Here is a 20,282-nt window from a genome sequence, read left to right on the forward strand (position 1 = left end):
CTCTACCTCCTAAAATACTGCTGCCCCAATATCTCTCTCTCTCTCTCTCTCTCTCACACACCCACTCTCTCTCTCTCTCTCTCTCTCTCTCTCTCTCTCTCTCTCTCTCCCTTCGCTCAATTTGTCTCCTCCCCCCCCTCCCTCTACCTCCCTGACACAGCTCTTTCAGCAGAGACCTTGAGGGGCTGATCCACAAATTGTAGCTTGGCGACGAGGATGCACTAGACACAGATGGAAGCTCTTCTTGTAATTCCAGCCAAAACACCCATTCTCCCCATTCTTAACAAGTGGGGGAGCTTTCTCTCTTTAAGACATGATTAGAGTATAGACACCTAATTTATACCAGTCAGTGTCGCTTGCCAAAAATAACCAATCTTCAAGCTATAACAACGCGTCGCATCGCGACATAGTTGAAGCCTCTCTCTCTGTGCCAGAGTGCGTACGTTTCCCCATGTAAGTTCCTGAAGGACAATTTCCATATAGCGGTTCCTGGCAGCCATATAGTGGGGTTTGGCCCAGTGTTACTTAGTCTCTTCCATTTCCACTTACATGTTAAACCTAGTCACGATTACAGGTTTGCAAAATCAATTCATTCAAATACCGCCATTTTTAACGCCACGATTTTAATGTCAAGAAAGACTGACTAATGTTATCTGGCTGCATTTAAAGTGTATGATTCAACTTTGAAATTGTTCTAGTATGGTGTACTGTTGTTTTGTCTGTTTTTGTATGCCTTTTATTTTTCAACTTTTACTGATCTTGTATTTAAGGTTTGTTTGTCTTGTTTTCTGTTGTCCTTTTTCTTTGGGGTGAAAATTCAATGTGTTTACTCTTTTATGTCATACTTGTGGGGTTTATTTAAGAGAAGCTGTTAAGGTTTTTCAAACTCTCTCAATAATGATTCTGTGGAAAAAAAACCAATAAACAAAGTTATAAAATAAAAATAAAAAAAAGAAATTGTTCTAGTATGAAAAAAGCAAAGCCTAACTTGGGTGGGGAAAAAAAAGCTCAAAATGTAGTTGAAGGAAACAAGAGCAGGCTAAATACAGAGCCAACAAAGTACAGTATCCCTATTTTATCAAATTCTGACCTGAGATCAGATTCATACCAGGTTTCCACTGGACAACACACTGGTCTGACTAACCCATTCTGACCTGAGATCAGATTCTAAAAATGTCAGTCGTTCTTCGATTTTTCAAAAATAGCAGACCTACAAGCTCGTATCGCGCCACTCGGTGGCACGATATGAGCTTGTAGATCTGCTATTTTTCAATAGCTAAAGCACGACATGATGCCAACACCAAAATGGGTGCCCGTTCAGAATGGGTTAAACAGCATCATATGATGGTGCTGCACAGTGACAGTTATTCTAAAACCTTTGAAATGTTTCCTCAAATTCTCACCAATTTGGTGCCAAAATGTAAACACCGGGATGAAAATGGTTAAAGCACAAACGGCCTCGCTTTCATAAAAATGGTCGACAGTTTCCCACCTTTTAGGTGGTGACTCATTGCTCACTTTGAGAAGTGGAAGGTTCCCAATTCGATTCTCGGCTCAGACACTGAACTGAACTGCCATCGATGAGGGCGGTATTGTACTTAATTGCCTCTGCCATTGGTGTGTGTGTGTGTGTGTGTGTGCGCATGTGTGAAAAAGTACCTGAGCAGTGACATATGCAGTCTGATTGATTAATATGGACACACACACACACACACACACACACACACACACACACACACACACACACACACCTCCCCCCAATGGTAAAAGCAATTACTGTCAATGTTCATGAAGAACGTCAGCAGATGTTATATGAGTGTTTCATCATGTTTGGAGTAGACCGTTAGTGAAACCGAGGATTAGGAGATCAGCCTGGCATCTCTTCCTTCTCCATGTTGACCTCAGGGTACAAACGCATCACGCTGAAATGACACACACACACACACACACACACACACACACACACACACACACTCATTTCTAGCCACTGGTTGATTTGGAAAACGTGTGCTTTCGTAGTTTCCTTGTAATGTCCTTTCCAAAAAAACGTACTTAGCCACTTAGCCAGCTGCAGAGCTGCTGCTGTCCTGGTGAGGCGAAATATTTTTGTTTTGTAAAGGACCTTACATAGTGCTGGCAACAGCTGGCTTCTTCTTCTCGCGTTGCTTTCCGTGGACGAGCGACTAAAGACATTTTGAGAGTGTTGCAGGCATTTAGGTTTCTCTAATATAGTTATCTTGTACCTGTGATATAGGAGATACGGGAGGCCAAATAAATGCATATCAATTTTGGTGGTCCTCAACATGACGAAGTTTGAGAACCACTGTCCTATAACTGACATAGCCTCCGCCTGGCCATTAATCAATAGTTTGTCGACTCTTCGATTGACTGTGATTGAACTGTTGTTGCCTCTCCTCTATTCCCCATGTGTAATTAACTCTCTCTCTCTCTCTCTCTCTCTGTGTGTGTCTCTCTCTCCAGTGAGCAGAGTATCTGCCAGGCGCGGGCCTCTGTCATGGTGTACGACGACAGCAGTAAGAAGTGGGTTCCCATCAAGCCGGGCCAGCAGGGCTTCAGCAGAATCAACATCTACCACAACACCGCCAACAACACCTTCAGGGTGGTGGGCGTCAAACTGCAAGACCAGCAGGTAGCGCACGCACACACGCACGGGTCGCACGCACGCACACACACACAGCAAGTGTGTCCAAGAGAAGGTTGTGGCGACGAAATTATACAAATTATTATATATCGTCGGGTGGAAAAACCTCATATGTCCAAAACTGTTACTTTTCAGGATTCCAATTCAAAAGTATCAAATGTTTTGCGGATCTACATTCTGCAAGGCAAGCTGCAGAGCTGCTGCTTTTGATGCTTTTGTGTGACGCTCTGTAGTACAATCAAATAGCATTCATTTACAAAACAATAAAATGTGGAGACGAGAGGTTCTTTAGTTGTTTGGCTATAAAGTGATTTTGACGCGATTGATTGATTGATTGATTGATTGATTGATTACTTTATTAACCCATTCTGACCTGAGATCAGATTCATACGAGGTTTCCACCGGACACACACTGGTCTGATTAAACCCATTCTGACCTGAGATCAGATTCTAAAAATGTCAGTCGCTCTTCAATTTTTCAAAAATAGCAGACCTACAAGCTCGTATCGCGCCACTCGGTGGCGCGATATGAGCTTGTAGATCTGCTATTTTTAAATAGCTAAAGCATAACATGATGCCGACACCAAAATGGGTGCCCGTTCAGAATGGGTTAAACAGTTTGCAGAAAAAAAGGATAGGAAAGTACAGTTCGATCAATCCAAGGTCTGGTAAGAGGATTTAGAACCCAAGAAAGCACTGTGGCTCGTTTCCATTGGAGTCCTCCTTCATATTGAATTGAACAATTCTATTGTGAGGAGGCTTTGTGTGTATTTATTTACTGTATGCACAGTTATAAGTCACTGTCTGAATGACTGTACTATCGAAACACAATACAAGGCTTTGTGAAACGTCATATTTTCGACCGCCACCTCGATATTCATATTTGGGGTCACATAGCTTGTAGATCTGTTATTTTTGGCTTTAGGGTTTTGGATTAGAAATGACCCAAACATTTTTAAGAATGGCAGAAAATCGCTGTCCTAAAATGTTGATGTCCTCACAAGTATAGTAAAACAAATGTGTGCGTGCGCCCCACTACTTAACACATTCTGACCTGAGATCAGATTCATACGAGGTTTCCACTGGACACACACACTTGTCTGATTAACCCATTCTGACCTGAGATCAGATTCTAAAAATGTCAGTCGTTCTTCGATTTTTCAAAAAATAGCAGACCTACAAGCTCGTATCGCGCCACTCGGTGGCGCGATATGAGCTTGTAGATCTGCTATTTTTCAATAGCTAAAGCATAACATGATGCTGACACCAAAACGGGTGCCCGGTCAGAATGGGTTAATTAGTGGTGGTTAACGATGTTAATACCCCTCTCAACAGAGACAACCTCTCCGTCTGTCACTCTCCCAGTGGACTTCATCTCATTAGCATGTCATTACATCTCATTAGCATGTCATTAACATCACCGCTCTCTGCAAATCCCTCATTGTCCTCATAAGGTGACTGTTTTGTCCACATTTCCAGTTCTAAATGATTTATCAGTAAAACCATTACATTACTAAAATGTCATTTCATTAATATTTATTTTTGGATTCATCAGTAGAGATCTATTCTCCCTTATTTCATTCCCCATCATCGCTGTGTGGTTGGCTGTACTGTATACATCACTCACACACACACACACACACACACACACACACACACACACACACACACACACACACACACACACACACACACACTCTTTTGTTGGTTCAATCACTGTGTTTTCTTATGGATTTCCTGTAAGCTAAAGCTCATAACATTAGCTGTTGTCACTCGCTCCGCCACTGCAGCATTTCTGAGTCATGACTAGAAGCTACTAGAAGCACTAGTGAAATGGTAAATGGTGCATTTATATAGCGCCTTAACCGCCTTTATCCAAGGTGCGCGCACACACACACACACACACACACACACACACACACACACACACACACACACACACACACACACACACACACACACACACACACACAAGTTGAGAACATTTGTTACGATAAAAAGCTGTTATGCTAGTGAAAAGTATGTTTGTGCCCCATTATCCAAAAGACAAAGATCCCTATGTGCCCAACTCCGTTCTGGGATCTTGCCCTTGCACCTTGAGACTGGGAGGTATAGAGGAGTTACAGAAGAAGAACGTATTTGCACCTACTGTGATATAAATTATATTGAGAATGAGTTCCATTTTCTTTTCTATTGCCCGTTGTATCATGAGCTATACGTCAAAAGTTATTTAACAGATGTAAAAATATAGATCTGATGTGGTTAAGTGATGCAGAGCGACTGAGATGGATTTTCGAACAAAAGATATTTGCATTAGCAGAATATTATAGAGAAAGCTTGGGACATATACGGACAAAGAAAACTTATATGTGATGTATTTTATTTTATTTTATGATAATGCTTATTTCTGTTGTTTTCGTTTTGATCAAATACTTTGTGTAAATTCTGTGTGGGAAGTGAAACGTGATATTGTTTATTTATGTTGTTGGTGTCTTATAATCCCGTAAGGGATGGGTCTTAATGACAAGACACGAAAATAAACATTCATTCATTCATTCACACACACATGCATACACCGATGCCGGAGGAAACCATGCAAGGTACCAACCTGCCTCGGGTTGTTACTTGCCGTCCCATTAGCTAGATACAGCCTGAGGCGAGGCAGCAAATCAGGACTAGGTCGTCACTACGACTAAGTCGTCAATAAATCCTGTCCTGTTGTATAAGCCAGGTTTACACCAGGCAAAAGAAAACACACAAAAAAGGTAGAACATAGATCAGCAATATCTCTCTCTCTCCTCTCTCTCTCTCTCTCTAGGTGGTCATCAACTACTCCATCGTGAAGGGGCTGAAGTACAACCAGGCCACGCCCACCTTCCACCAGTGGAGAGACGCCAGACAGGTGTACGGCCTCAACTTCGCCAGCAAGGAGGAGGCCACCACCTTCTCCAACGCCATGCTGTTTGCCCTCAACATCCTCAGCGCGCAGGATGGAGGTACAGGAGCGTTAGCGACAACACATGCACACTCAGCCACCATCTAGCCCATTCTGAACGGGCACCCATTTTGGTGTTGGCATCATGTTATGCTTTAGCGTTTAGCTATTGAAAAATAGCAGATCTACCAGCTCATATCGCGCCACCGAGTGGCGCGATACGAGCTTGTAGATCTGCTATTTTTGAATAATCGAAGAACGACTGACATTTTTAGAATCTGATCTCAGGTCAGAATGGGTTAATCAGACCAGTGTGTGTCCAGTGGAAACCTCATATGAATCTGATCTCAGGTCAGAATGGGTTAAAGGGGGTATATGGCTTTATAGCCATTTAAGCCCCATATACAGTACTTTGCCCTAATTGATACACTTTGTTGACTAAGACTAAAAGGCTAAAAGATTAACCCATTCTGACCTGAGATCAGATTCATATGAGGTTTCCACTGGACACACACTGGTCTGATGAAACCCATTCTGACCTGAGATAAGATTCTAAAAATGTCAGTCGCTCTTCGATAAAAAAAAAAATAGCAGACCTACAAGCCACCGAGTGGCGCGATATGAGCTTGTAGATCTGCTATTTTTCAATAGATAAAGCATAACATGATGCTGACACCAAAATGGGTGCCCGTTCAGAATGGGTTAAGGTTTTTGATATTTAGTCGACTAAAGACAATTTCAGATGTCAGAATTTGCTGTCAAAATTAACACTTAATAATAGCGTGTTGTGCAGGCTTGTAGATCTGCCATTTTGCCAAATTCTTGACACATTTTGACCATGTCCAGGAGTGATGTGTGAATCCATTGTCAGAGTACTCGTTGTACCCGTCTGTCTGCCTCTGTCTCTTTTATGCCCATATATGGAGACGGACGTCACGCCGGGGCAGTGGGCACCACACTCCCGCCTCGGTCCGTCTCGACACATAAGCCGAGTTTGAAGTCGGTCAGTCAGTCAGACGGTCCCAGAGATGTGTTTATCCTTTAAAGGTTTTATGACATTCTTTTTCATTTATTTTTCTTTTTCTTTTTTCTTTTAGGTTTTATGACCTCAATTACACCCAAAAAACCTGAACTTTGAACATTCAGTGGATTTTCTGTGGTCTGAAGTTTTCTTTTTGGTTTGGAAGCCTTTTGAGCTACAATGAAAACAGGCTTACACAGTGAAAACAGTGACATCTGCTGGCAAATCCCATTGACATACAGTATATGGGATTTGCAGGGTGTTACATCACTTACTGCCGGCAAATCAGAGCACCTGTTTGAGCCAGAAAACCCCAGATCACAGAAAATCTACTGAATGTTAAAAGTTCATGTTTTTTGCGTGCAATTGAGATTAGAAAACCTAAAAAAAATAACAATTCCAAAACCTTTTTTTTAATGTCACAATCCCTTTAATGACATGCCAAAAACTGTGATTTGGAATCAGTTCATCATTATCAAAGGATAATAAGGAGGCATGAATGATCTAGCACAGTGGATCTCAAAGTGGGGCCCAGTCCAGGGACACTCCCTGTTACAGGTTTGTTATTGGGGGGGGTTTGGGGGGGGGGGGGGGGGGGGGGGTTTGGGGGGGGGACCTTGAAATGTAAAAGTTGGCGTTCCACTGAGGTTAGCATGACCAGACATGGTAAACAACAGGCGTTTGTTACACCAACACACTTCCCATGTCGCTGCTGATGTAGGTGAATCTGAGGACATAGTGGTTGATGGTCGGTGGTACAAGACTGTACAGACCTCCTCCAAACATAGCAGGCTTTCAGACACTATTAATAATACAGTAATACACTGCACATTTACCCCATTCAGACAACTGCCACTCCACAAGCCGTCTCCTTCTTACGTTCCAGAATCGTGTTATTATCATTATTTTAATTTGTGGAATTTTGTATTCTATTTCAGACAGACGTAGTGAACAGAGATACAGGAAATGCAGCAGAGAGAGGGGTTAGTGTCGCTCCTTTGAGTCCTTTAGTAGTTTAGTCCATTGTTGGCAGGCCAGCTACATAAAATAATTACCATTTTTATTTTTTTATGCAGTGTAGTGCCAGGGAAAATCCCTTTTAACGATCTCCATACTCGGCAATAAAGTTCTCCTGTGTTGTTGTGTTGAGAGTTCACTGCTCTCTGCAGAGGCACTTTGTTTGAGTTCACGCATGTGTAAATAGATTTACGAATTCATTATGAATACTAGACAAAGTGCCAATCGGCACAGGTCTCCACCAGGGCAGGTCAGGTTGTGGCCTCATGGTGGCGCTATAACAGGCTGTTGAGGAAGATTTGGGCCGGAGGTTCGTGTTGGAGGGATGCAGGTACAATGTTTTTCCATGTGTGCATACATAAGTTGTATACAGATCGATGCAGTTATAGCTAAAAACATGAATTGGCCTGTTATAGCGCCACCGTGAGGCTGATTTTGAGGAAAAAAATGTGGCATGTCGTCCTCGGCCTAGTGAAAATGTGCGTGTATAATTTAACGGAAATTGCACACTGTGTTTGTGATTTGTGGCCTTTTTTCTAAATGGACGAATCGTGTGAGCTTTGGAAGCCAATCTTAGCCAATCAGGATGGTTGATGGGAAATGGTGCCGCTCCGTGTTGATCACATGACTATGGAGATAGTGTATAGCGATTTGCGTGAAATTTGGATAAAATCTGAAGGAGTAATAATAGAAAATGTGTTTTACATATGTCGGCCTCCTGGTGACGCTATAAAGAGCAGATGTGAAAAATTCCAGGCAAAGGTTTTTTCTTGGCCTCTAGGGAGTTGGCATACAAAGTTATCCACAGATCCGTGCAGTTAGAGGTAAAAACACTTTTCGGCCAGTTATAGCGCCACCTTGAGTGTGAGTTGAAATTGTTCATGTGGCATTTCGTCCTCGGCCTAGTGGGAATGTGGGTGCACAATTTCACGGAAATCACGCGATGTGTTCATGATTTGCAGCATTTTGTTTGAAACTGAGCACTCCTGTGAACTTTGGAAGCCAATCTTAACCAATCAGGATGGAGTCTGAGAAATGTGAAAGACCGGTTTCGTTGAATGGCTCTAGAGAGACTGTGTACCAATTTGCGTGATGTTTGGACAAAATCTGTAGGTGTACTGTGCAAAAACTTGTTTTGCACAAAGCGGCCTCCTGGTGGCGCTATAACAGGCCGTTCTGGAAAATTTGGGGCAGAGGTTCATCGTTGGCATCCAGGGAGTGTGTGTGCAAAATTTGGCATCGAGCGGGTTAACGGTGGCCGAGATTAGCTGCTCACGGACGGACGGACACACACACACACACACACACACACACACACGGACGGACACACGGACGGACGGAGTGCAAAACATACTCTCCCCCCATGCCTTCGGCCTGGTGGAGACAATGAAGTCTCCATCATCTTGTTGAGGGATTGTCCTAGCGGTGGAGAGATGAGGAGCGACATGGACTGTGAAGAAATCACACCCGTGTGAAGTGAGGGGCGCTCTTACATACACCGTACATCATCATGATGTAAACTAGACACTATGACGTAAAATTCTCCATTCATTGTTAATGGGAATTTAATGTTTGCGTGGGACAAAAATGAGTGTTGCTCAAGAACACTTTTTACACCAACTCTGGGGGAGCCCGGGATCGAATAATAAGTGATATAAAATATAATAAGTGAAAAAAAGGCAATCTAAAAGCTATTTTCACAATATTTGTCTGTGGAACCGAGTCAAACCTAATGTAATGCCTCAGTGTGCCTCTCAGGATGTGGGTTCAAATAGTTTTATTTTGGGGGGTCACGTCACAGCCTAAAAATGTTGACAACCACTGGACGGCTACTTTTAACTGCTACTTTAAAATCACCCATTGGTTTATATACAGACCCGTTTTCTCGGATAATTCAAATCCGCCATCTTGGAACTTCTGGGTTCCCGAAAAGCAACCAGAAATGAATGCTATTGGCTGGAAGGGGAGCGGTGGCGGGTCTTCACTCTGTAGAGCCAGCAGAAGCCCTAGACGCAAACTCGGCTTTGTCATCAATTAAAAAAAATAGGCCTAATAATGGGACCATAATTTACAAAAAACGCACATATCATGGTAATTGAAAGAAGACTTTTAAACCAAGCAACTGAACTGTATTACTAAGGTAATACAATCAAGCATAAAGTCCAGGTGAAATGTCCATTGTAATCGACGGCATGGTAATCCTTCTGCATGCAGCAGGAGAGGAAGAAATAATGAGAACCGCAGGGATTTTGACAATTTTGCCACCTGATTGAAACAGACTGATATTTAAGTGGGTAATCTTCATACGAAGATCAATCTGATGGTATTGATCCCGGCATGCAGCCAATTATCCCATTCTGACCGGGCACCCATTTTGGTGTTGGCATCATGTTATGCTTTATCTATTGAAAAATAGCAGATCTACAAGCTCATATCGCGCCACTCGGTGGCGCGATACGAGCTTGCAGGTCTGCTATTTTGGAAAAATCGAAGAGCCACTGACATTTCTAGAATCTGATCTCAGGTCAGAATGGGTTAATCAGAACCAGTGTGTGTCCAGTGGAAACCGCGTATGAATCTGATCTCAGGTCAGAATGGGTTAAAAAATACCTGGCCTCCCTCTACTGGATGCTTTAGCAAATCACTGTTGGTTATCTCCATATTCAAACTTTTTGTGTCCCCCCCCCCCCCCCCCCCCCTCCTCTCCGTAAATTAATGTCCTACTTGAACATACAATATTAGCAGATCCACGTCGCGTCATGTTTTTCGAGCTTGTAGATCGGGCTACTTTTAATTGCTACTAAAAATTGTAATCCTGAAAAGTTCCAAATGAATGCAGGCATGGTGCCATTCGTACAGATTGGCAAGTTCAGACTCCACTAAAAACAAATTAGGCTATAATGTCAGATTTGATTTGACAATTTATAGAAATTTATCTTAGGCTAATTTGGTTTAAATCATCCAAATTGTCTATTTGTGAAGCCTTGCTTCAAAATGGTAAATGGTGCATTTATATATAGCGTATTTATCCAAAGCGCTTTACATAGATGTGCATTACATTCACCCATTCACACACACATTCATAGACTGATGGCAGAGGAAACCATGCGAGGCACCAACCTGCACATCGGGACCAATTAGGGGTTCAGAGTCTTGCTCAAGGACACTTCGACACTAACTCTGGGGGGAGCCCGGGTTTGAACTGGCAACCTCACGGTTTTCCCATCGGCCATTCTACTGGATACTCTACCCCTGAGCAACTAACCGTCCCAGCAATCCCAAAAACCTAAAAATAATGAACAATACAGGGAGTTGTTTTCTTATGTGGGGAGGGTTATCGCGTCCCGGCAGGCTTTCAGCTAATGTATTTAAGTGACCGTTTAATGTCACCAGCCACAGACCACTCTGCCTGTGACCTTTACCGCACCCATATATAACGTGGAAGCTCCCTGTCATGAATCAGTGTTTGTACATTTATACATGCATGGTCGGAAGCACACAACACAACCACACACACACACACACACACACACACACACACACACACACACACACACACAGGTGTTGTGAGTGGAAGTGAAATATCGCCTTTCGGTGGAAACCTCATATTCATACTGCTATTTTACAGCCGGAACGTCATGTGACGTCATTTGACACACACATGAAGATGCACCGGGCCAGCTATAGGTTCAATGAGATAATTATGTATCTGTGGTGCGAAGCTCATTTTCCGGCCACACACAACATGACAAAGACCTCCAACTGGGCTGTAGTTTGATCATGCAGGCCGTTCGTTTTTTTGTGTGTAAATTGATAACCTACATCGTCATACTGGCACGTCACATAAGAGAGAGAGAGAGAGAGAGAGAGAGAGAGAGAGACAGAGACAGACAGACCTTCTGGTGTTGCCAGTAATCTCCCCTAGTCAGTGTGTCACAAATGGAACCAAATGGATCCGTTTGTACATTGTCAGAGTTAAATGAACACTCAGGACTTTTACTGTGAAGAATAGAATAACCAATCTACAGTCAACTATGAACACATGCAATGCCGTAATCTCATCGTGTGTGTGTGTGTGTGTGTGTGTGTGTGTGCGTGCGTGAATGCGTCTGCATAGTGCGTATGTGCATAATGTCTTTCTCCTGGCATGATTGATGATGATCAAAGTGAGGATGAGGCTGTCTCCTTAAAAGCACTTTCTCCTCAATTCTAAAATGTTGCGGCTGCCCCCTCTAGTGGTGACAAGTCATAGCGGCACCACAGGCAGCTCTAGTGTGAGGGGAATACGCTGTTGAAATGATAAATACTTGTTGACAGGAACACAGTGACAGAAAGATAGTTGTTTATTTTTAAATTGTGTGTGTGTGTGTGTGTGTGTGTGTGTGTGTGTGTGTGTGTGTGTGTGTGTGTGTGTGTGTGTGTGTGTGTGTGTGTGTGCGCGCGCACTTATTTATTCAGCATGCTTTACAGCTAGTACAACCACAGATAGCTCATATCCATACAAGCAATTCAAGCTAATAGACATCACAGCCTTTTAATTCCTGGGAAGTGAACATGCTGAAATATAATAGAAAAGAAGCCATTGTTCTTGGAACATTTGATCCCATTTGAAATCTCTTTTTTTTTAAATGACCAAACCTGCCTATTGATGACATCATTGATGACATAATTTCTGGACTGACGGAAATGATGACAGCTCAAACGGTTTCTGAGAGAAAAAATACTCGATTTGACTCCCATGTAAGTGGATGGGAATATTTAATCCACTAATAAATTCGTTATTAATTTATAACTTTTCACACAGGTCAATCAATGCCTGTGTGAAAAGTGGGAGCGATTGGTGCAGGTAGTGAGGAGCTACGGCAGTGTTTCTGTCACACATTGGGGCCGGGGGGGGGGGGGGCACACCGCAGCGCACAGCCGTGGACAGAAGAAGCTGACGCCCGACGTCACTCCGGCTTTTTATACAGCTGGTGGATGGAAAAGAAGCTCCACCCCCGCGGCTGACTGACGCGGAGTAGAGCGTTTCCGGGAATCTGTCCATCTGTCCACGTCTGTGCGCTACGGTGTGCCCCCGGCCATTCAGACATTCAGACAGACAGACAGACAGACATTGAGTTAATTATAGTATGATGATATGATATGATGATATGAGATGGTATGATATGATGATGATGATGATGATGATATTTTTAGGGCTATGTCAAGTAAGTGGTCTACCTGCAGTCCTGCACAGCCTTTATCCAATTCTGACCTGAGATCAGATTCATACGAGGTTTTCCACCGGACACACACTGGTCTGATGAACCCATTCTGACCCGAGATCAGATTCTAAAAATGTCAGTCGCTCTTCGATTTTTCAAAAATAGCAGACCTACAAGCTCGTAGCGCGCCACTCGGTGGCGCGATATGAGCTTGTAGATCTGCTATTTTTCAATAGCTAAAGCATAACATGATGCTGACACCAAAATGGGTGCCCGGTCAGAATGGGTTATTTGTGATCCCCTGCTTCCCTGAGTATTTAGATGTTATGCCGTGAACCGAGTGCCGTGATCTTTTCCCACCCTAAAACATGATCATCGGGTATCATTATTATATAAGGAGGAAGATTTCTTTCATAAGCTGTACAGTATTTGTCAAAATGTCATATTTATATGGACACGCCCACCAGTTCATTACGTTTGCCTGGTGGGTGGTGGTGATGGGTGGTGAACTGAAGCCCACAGCTGCTGTTGTATGATAAAGGGGAGGGGTTAGTGGAGACGGTGATATTGTGATAACAATATGACACTGTTTTTTGTCATTGGCACGTTTGACTGTCAAGGTTTCAGCCTCCAGGAAGGAACCATAAACACAAAGTCATCAGTGCACATAACAACCACACCAAGGGGTCTAATGAAGTACTGTCACCTCATAGACACATGAAAAACTGGAAAAGAATACAAAAATCACAGCACTCCATCTTTAAAGGAGAATTCCATACTAAAAGGCTTTCTTACCTTTCTTTGTAGTTGTTACGTCCCCACCAAAAAGGTCCAGGTGTTATTTTGTGCAAAAGCTCCTTATTGGCTATTTCCCCTACCATAAGCCCTAAATGAATTGCATTGCATTGAATGGGAATTGAATGGGGCTATGGGGTGTTGTGCTAATTCGCTTATTTCCATCGCTCAAAATGATAATTTCTTTGTATATATCCTCTCTTCATAATGTAAATAATATCCCAAGCGGCACACTTTACTACTTCTTTCGATGGAAATAAGCGAACTAGCACAACACCCCATAGCCCCATTCAATTCCCATTCAATGCAATGCAATTCATTGAGGGCTTATGGTAGGGAAAATAGCCAATAAGGAGTTTTTGCACAAAAAAACACCTGGACCTCTTTGGTGGGGACGTAACAACTACAAAGAAAGGTAAGAAAGATAAGAAAGCATTCTAGCATGGAATTCTCCTTTAATCAATGTGTTTCACGGTGAGACATTTTCACCATACCAGACGTTTGCACATCGTCGCTGTCGGGTGGAAGCTATAAGCTGTCACTTTTCAGCATTGTAAAACTGTTACATTTCAGGATGGTAAACTTACTAAACTGTTACATTTCAGCATTGTAAAACTGTTACATTTCAATTGGCTGGTCGGAGATACCACATGCTGGGATCAATACCATCAGATTGATCTTCGTATGAAGATTACCCACTTAAATATCAGTCTGTTTCAATCAGGTGGCAAATTGTCAAAATCCCTGCGGTTCTCATTATTTCTTCTTCCTCTCCTGCTGCATGCAGAAGGATTACCATGCCATCGATTACAATGGACATTTCACCTGGACTTTATGCTTGATTGTATCACCTTAGTAATCATTGACATGAATCTGTTATGCTTTCAGATGGTTGGTTTAAAGTCTCTCAATTACCATCATATGTGTTAGGCCTCAGCCCTATTCTTTTTAACTCAAGAGTTAAATTATTGTTAAACATCTGCATTACTTAATTTACAAGAAATCTACACACTATAATAATAATAATAATATTAATAATAATAATCTTCTACACTCTTAAGAGTGTAGAAGATTATTATTTTGATCAAGATTTGCCTGTTTATCTCTCCTAATGGTACCAACATCAATACAGCATGGAATTGTAGACAAAATCTTCCAATCCAACAAATATTCTTTTTGGGTCTGAGAGGTTATACAAATCTCATCAAATGGTGGTCCGTTGCTCAAATGGCGAATTGGTATAATGGACATTGATATGAAAAGGGGGTGAAAACCCCAGAAGTAGCCTACGATGTCGTTAATTTACAAAAACACACAAATGCTAGAAAAAGGAGATTAAGAGGTTTCTGGCCAACAGCGACAACTTTACTTTCCATCACCATGTGTCTGTATGTCTAATCGGCATTCAAATAAATGAACTAAAGCTGCAGTTAACAATGTTGCATGGTGACCTGGGTTGAAACGCGAGAGGGTGTGTGTGTGTGTGTGTGTGTGTGTGTGTGTGTGTGGGGGGGGGGGGGGCGCTCTGTGCTCTGCTCCGCTCTGTGCGCGCCTGCTGCCGCGGTGCGTGTTACAGAGAGATGACATGTGATACTGTCACCAGTGGTGGAAAGTACATTTACTTAGGCCTGGACGGTTAGCTCAACTGTCCTGGGCACCTATAGGCTGCTGAGCCAGCCTGATGGCGTGCTGCGGGTTCGACTCCCGATCCCAACAGGCCTTTTGCCGCGTGTCTCCCCCCATTTCCGGCCATTTGAAAATACTGCACAAGCTCACAATACGGCAACGCACTGCGAGCTCGTAGATCTGCCATTTTTTAAAAGATCCTTTTCTCACATTTTATACATTTGAAAAGTCGTGGAACGTGACATTCTGCACAATGAGTACACTTTGGTACTTTTTGAAGCCAATACTTTTTGTAGGCTACTTTTTCCTCGAGTACATCTCGAATTCCAGACTTTTTACATGTAAGAGAGTATTTCTATATTGCAGTATTGATACTTTTACTCAAGTCAAACATTTGAGTACTTTTCCCACCGCTGACTGATTCACTGAGGAGGAGGAGGAGACAGGCACAGCCCAGGACAGGTGAGAGAGAGAGAGAGAGAGAGAGAGAGAGAGAGAGAGGAGGTGATGGAGGCGGGTGGGTGGGGAGAGGAGGAGGAGGAGGAAGGAGGAGGAAGGACAGGAACTAGCCCAGCGATGGTCTGCAGCCCGTGGATCTGTCAGTGCTTCTGTCTGTGCTACGGTCGATTCTTCCTCTTCACTATGTCATGTAGGTGCGTGTGTGTGTGTGTGTGTGCGTGTGCGTGTGTCAGTCTGTTCATGCATGTAATCTCTAGTATTGTAGTAAATGTGTGTGTACCTGCATACATATATATATATATATATATTCACTATGTCATGTAGGTGCGTGTGTGTGTGCGTGTGTGTGTGCACGCACGCACGTACACTGTGTGGGTGTGTGTTTGCATTGGAACATACTGTATACGTTGCACACATGTATGATGCCAATTTTACAGTTTTATCTTGAATTGTGTGTGTGTGTGTGTGTTACTGTTTAATGTAGGCCTACGTCAGTGTGTGACGTCCATTGTCGTCCTGCGTGTGTGTGTCGTCGTGCTCAATACCGTGGTTGCATTTCGCTTTGTTAGGAAAGTGTGTGTGGCTTCCGTTGTTGTGTGAGACCCGTTGGTATAGTTTCAAGGGTATTATTGGCGTCAATGAGTGTTGCTGTTGTTGTTGTTGTTGTTGTCGTCATTATGGACTAGTGCTGTACACCCAAACCTTTTTAGCTCGAGACCCTAAAAGATACATAATCGTCACTGTCGGGTGGAAACGTCATTATGTCCAAAACTGTTACTTTTCAGGATTCCATTTTTTTTTCTTTTTTTTGCAAAAGTAGCAGATCTGCAAGCTCAACAAGTGTCGCCTCCACGTAGCATTTCGAGCTTGTCGATCTGCTACTTTCGATGTTTTTTGTGTGACGCTGCAGTAGGATCAAGTAGGGTGTTAATTTACCCAGGCTGGACCCAGGCTTACAATAATGCAATAAGTATTAATAACAACGTAAGCCCTATTTAAAGTCCTATAAAAAGTGGGTGAAATTCTTTGTGGTACAAGCTCCATCATTTCAGTTTCAAGAAAGTTTGAAAGAGATCGAAGAAGAACGAAACTTAAAAACTGGACATTATATATCACATAGCAAGTTCTGTGCCATTTGAGAAATGTTAAGACATTGCGAGAACCATTTTCCTGGTCCTGAAAAGATTCAGAATTAGCCATTTAGAAGTTAGGTTTATAGGGATAAGGGTTGAAGGTAATGATGATTTATACTTAGTAGCTTTGTGAGCTTGTAGACCTGCCATTTTGCAGCAATCTTTGGCCATTTCCCACAACGTCCTAAAATGTTGATGTCTTCACAAGTATGATAATACAATGTGTGTTTGCTACAGTAGTAGAGTAGACAGTAGAGTATGTGTTGAAGAACTGATAAGGTCTGCGTGTAGTGACACACAAGTCAGGGTGCTCTGTTGTCCTGTGTGTGTGTGTGTGTGTGTGTGTGTGTGTGTGTGTGTGTGTGTGTACTGTGTAGTGACACGCGAGTCAGGGTGTTTTGTTGTTCAGTGTTATCTGGGTCTCTGTTACTTGATTGATGTCGGCCATCAACGCCGTTTGCTTTGGTTGCCACGGAGACACCTCAGGGCGTCCTCAGAGAAGCCTGAATTGGGAAACGGCCGTAGAGTTGCCGTGTGGAACGGACGGACAGACGACTTTCATTTAAAATAAAAAGGTTGGGGTGTCAGTTTTTTTTTTCTTGTTTTCTTGTTTTTTGCATCAAGTCAAGAGTTTGTAGGCCTACATCAATGATATTTATTTGAAACTGCTACAGTGGCGGCTTGCTGTTGCAACTGTATTTATTGTTAATGACGCTATAGCTAGCCAAGTCGATTGGAGAATGATACACACACACACACAGAGCATAATACTTAGCATCTGTGATACTGGCATCTCACCACAGATACAGTACAGGAGTGCAAGCGCACGTGTGTGTGTGTGTGTGTGTGTGTGTGTGTGCACATTTGATGTGACAGCTGGTCTGCAGGTGGAGGGTGAGCAGGCCAAAGTCTTGTTATACCAGAGGAGAAAGATATACGGTGACACTGGCTATGAGACTGCGTAACGTGTGTGTGTGTGTGTGTGTGTGTGTGTGTGTGTGTGTGTGTGTGTGTGTGTGTGTGTGTGTGTGTGTGTGTGTGTGTGTGTGTGTGTGTGTGTGTGTGTGTGTGTGTGTGTGTGTGTGTGTGTGTGTGCGTGTGTATGAGACATTATCCCAGTTGAACTGTGGTAACGTGAGCAGACAGGTCACGTCTGAAGAGCGATGCACTCCGCCTGCTTCTGAAGCACCACTTGAACCCCATGGGGGGAACATTATAGCCAAAATATAGAAATCCAGAAAGTACGGTAATAATAATACCATAATAATAATACATACGAGGGGGATGAAGGTTGTCAATGTTGCAGAGCTGGAAAGAGGCAGTTTTTGTGATCTGGTGGACATGGGACTAGTAGAAGAGGGTTACTTGGGGTCCAGGATGACACCAAGGAAGTGTATTTCCATCTCAGCCTCACCTGGCAAATAACCCCTCCCTCTCCCTCTCCCTCTCCCTCTCCCTCTCCCTCCCTCTCTCCCTCTCTCTCCCTCTCTCCCTCTCTCCCTCCCTCTCCCTCTCTCCCTCTCTCTCCCTCTCTCCCTCTCTCTCTCTCCTCTCTCTCCTCTCTCTCCTCTCCCTCCCCCCTCTATCCAGGTCCAGCTGTGCAGCGGCAGGTCCAGAATGGACCAACCACAGATGAGATCGAGGCTCAGAGAGCAAGGTAAAAAATACCACGAAGCAGCCATGAATGTGATCCGTGTGCTACAAAATGGAGAAATTGTAGTTTTTTTTTAACGTGGTAAAGTAATTACCGGTAAGTAAGCTTTCATAATGTGAGAGTATGTACAGTATAGTTCACAAAAAAGTGGGCTGAGAAGCAAGTGGAGGGCAGTTTGAAGGGTAACAAGTCCTCTCCCCCTTCAAATGATCACAGACAGTTTTCATGTAGCATATTGCTATTCAGAATATTCAGATTCCCATTAGGGAGGAAGGTTAATCTCTCCCAGACCGATTCGACTAACAAGCAGAACTGTTTCTACAAAAAATAAAGATGTTGGTTCCCTCGGAGGCAAAAACAAAGAGGAAAACAAAATATATCTTTTCTTTTACCAAGGAGAAGGCAATGGTAAGGTAAACACGAACGCCGTCAGCTGCCAACCGCTTATTTTATATCATCCAGTTTGAGGCCTTTTTTTGGTTGCAAAACAATAATGAAATAAAATAAAAAGGAGGAACTGACAGGACTTCACTTTGGGTGAAAATAAAGGTTGTTTGGCTATTTTTAGAGATGCCTTTTGCCGTTTGACTGTTGGTGGAAAGTATTCGCTGCCTCGCCCACCTCGGTGTATAAATGCCTTCCTAGTCGCTGCCACCTATGACTCTGAGGAAGGCTTCAACTGACTGATCTGGGGTCAGTGGGGTGGGGGGCTGAGTAGAGGAAGGGACAGCATTAACTACATCAAGATGCCCTCAGCAACCACTTTGCTCCTCTCTCCGCGTATATCTATTCTACGTCCGAGCATAGCCATGGTAACGCCCCGCCTGCCTCTGATTGGCCTACCGACACAGCCCGTCTTACCCCCCCACGGTCTGACCAGACTGTCCTCCGAGACGCTAGGTTACTCCGTGGTGGGAAATAATGATAAGTGCAAGAGAATGGCAGCTTGGCACGCGTGACAGTAAATTATACGTTTATTTTTGAAGAAGAGGCAAAGGCAAACTAATATTGTTATGCCGTTTGCTTTCTAATCTAATTATAGTAAACTAATACTATACTAAAAAAAGATAATGAAGGCATGGGCCATGGCTCAGTGGTCCAGGCAACTTGGCAAAAAAAAGATAATGATCAAGGGAAAAGAGACCTTTTTACAGTACAATAATGTTTCAAGTTTCCATGTATACAAATCATTTAAACGGCATAAACAATATTAGTCGGTTGGTTAGTTTACCATGTCTATGCTCGGACGTAGAATAGATATACGCACTCTCTCTCCCCACCTCTCCTGTCTCCTTTTAAAATGTCAGATTAAAGCTGCATCTATCACCCTAGGGGTGGATGAAAAAGACAGTTGAGTTATTGAACAACTACAAACGGGAAATACAGTATGTAGGAGGCAACACAAAAGCCTTAGAAATAACACAAGGCCTGCAATTATTATTTTGCTAAATCATGGTGGCAGATTCTAGTCAGTTTCATAATGGGTGTTAAGAGATTATGCCTGCAGGCCGTTTTGGTGACCCAGGATAATCCATGAGCTTTTGTGCCATTTTATTTTCCTACTATTACTGTATAGTACTCTCCCTTTCAGTCAGTCAGTCAGTCAGTCTGTCTGTCTGTCTCACCCTCACTGACACAACTAGGTCTTTGTTGTCCATGTATTTTTTATTTATTTTGTCTACATTGGTTTCAATCTGTTCAGCCCAGGGTTTACATGGACAAATATGATGATGGTGATATACTTCCCTCTGATCCACTGTCTGTTATATACAGTAC

General features: G+C 43.0%; 1 protein-coding gene across 3 annotated transcripts in view; it reads left to right on the forward strand.

The window, feature by feature from the left end:
- evlb (Enah/Vasp-like b) overlaps window positions 1–20,282 on the forward strand; it is a gene marked incomplete at its 5' end in the record, with an annotated part of 90,337 nt that overhangs the window by 60,410 nt on the left and 9,645 nt on the right. For all 3 annotated transcript variants that reach the window (XM_083790946.1, XM_083790945.1, XM_083790944.1), the window contains 3 exons: window positions 2,482–2,650; window positions 5,481–5,658; window positions 18,443–18,509. In XM_083790946.1, coding sequence (XP_083647072.1) covers window positions 2,482–2,650; window positions 5,481–5,658; window positions 18,443–18,509 — 414 coding nt within the window. The remainder of the gene's footprint in view (window positions 1–2,481; window positions 2,651–5,480; window positions 5,659–18,442; window positions 18,510–20,282) is intronic.

This window comes from Protomyctophum parallelum, assembly GCF_964188405.1.
Source record: "Protomyctophum parallelum genome assembly, chromosome: 19".
Classification (NCBI taxonomy): domain Eukaryota; kingdom Metazoa; phylum Chordata; class Actinopteri; order Myctophiformes; family Myctophidae; genus Protomyctophum; species Protomyctophum parallelum.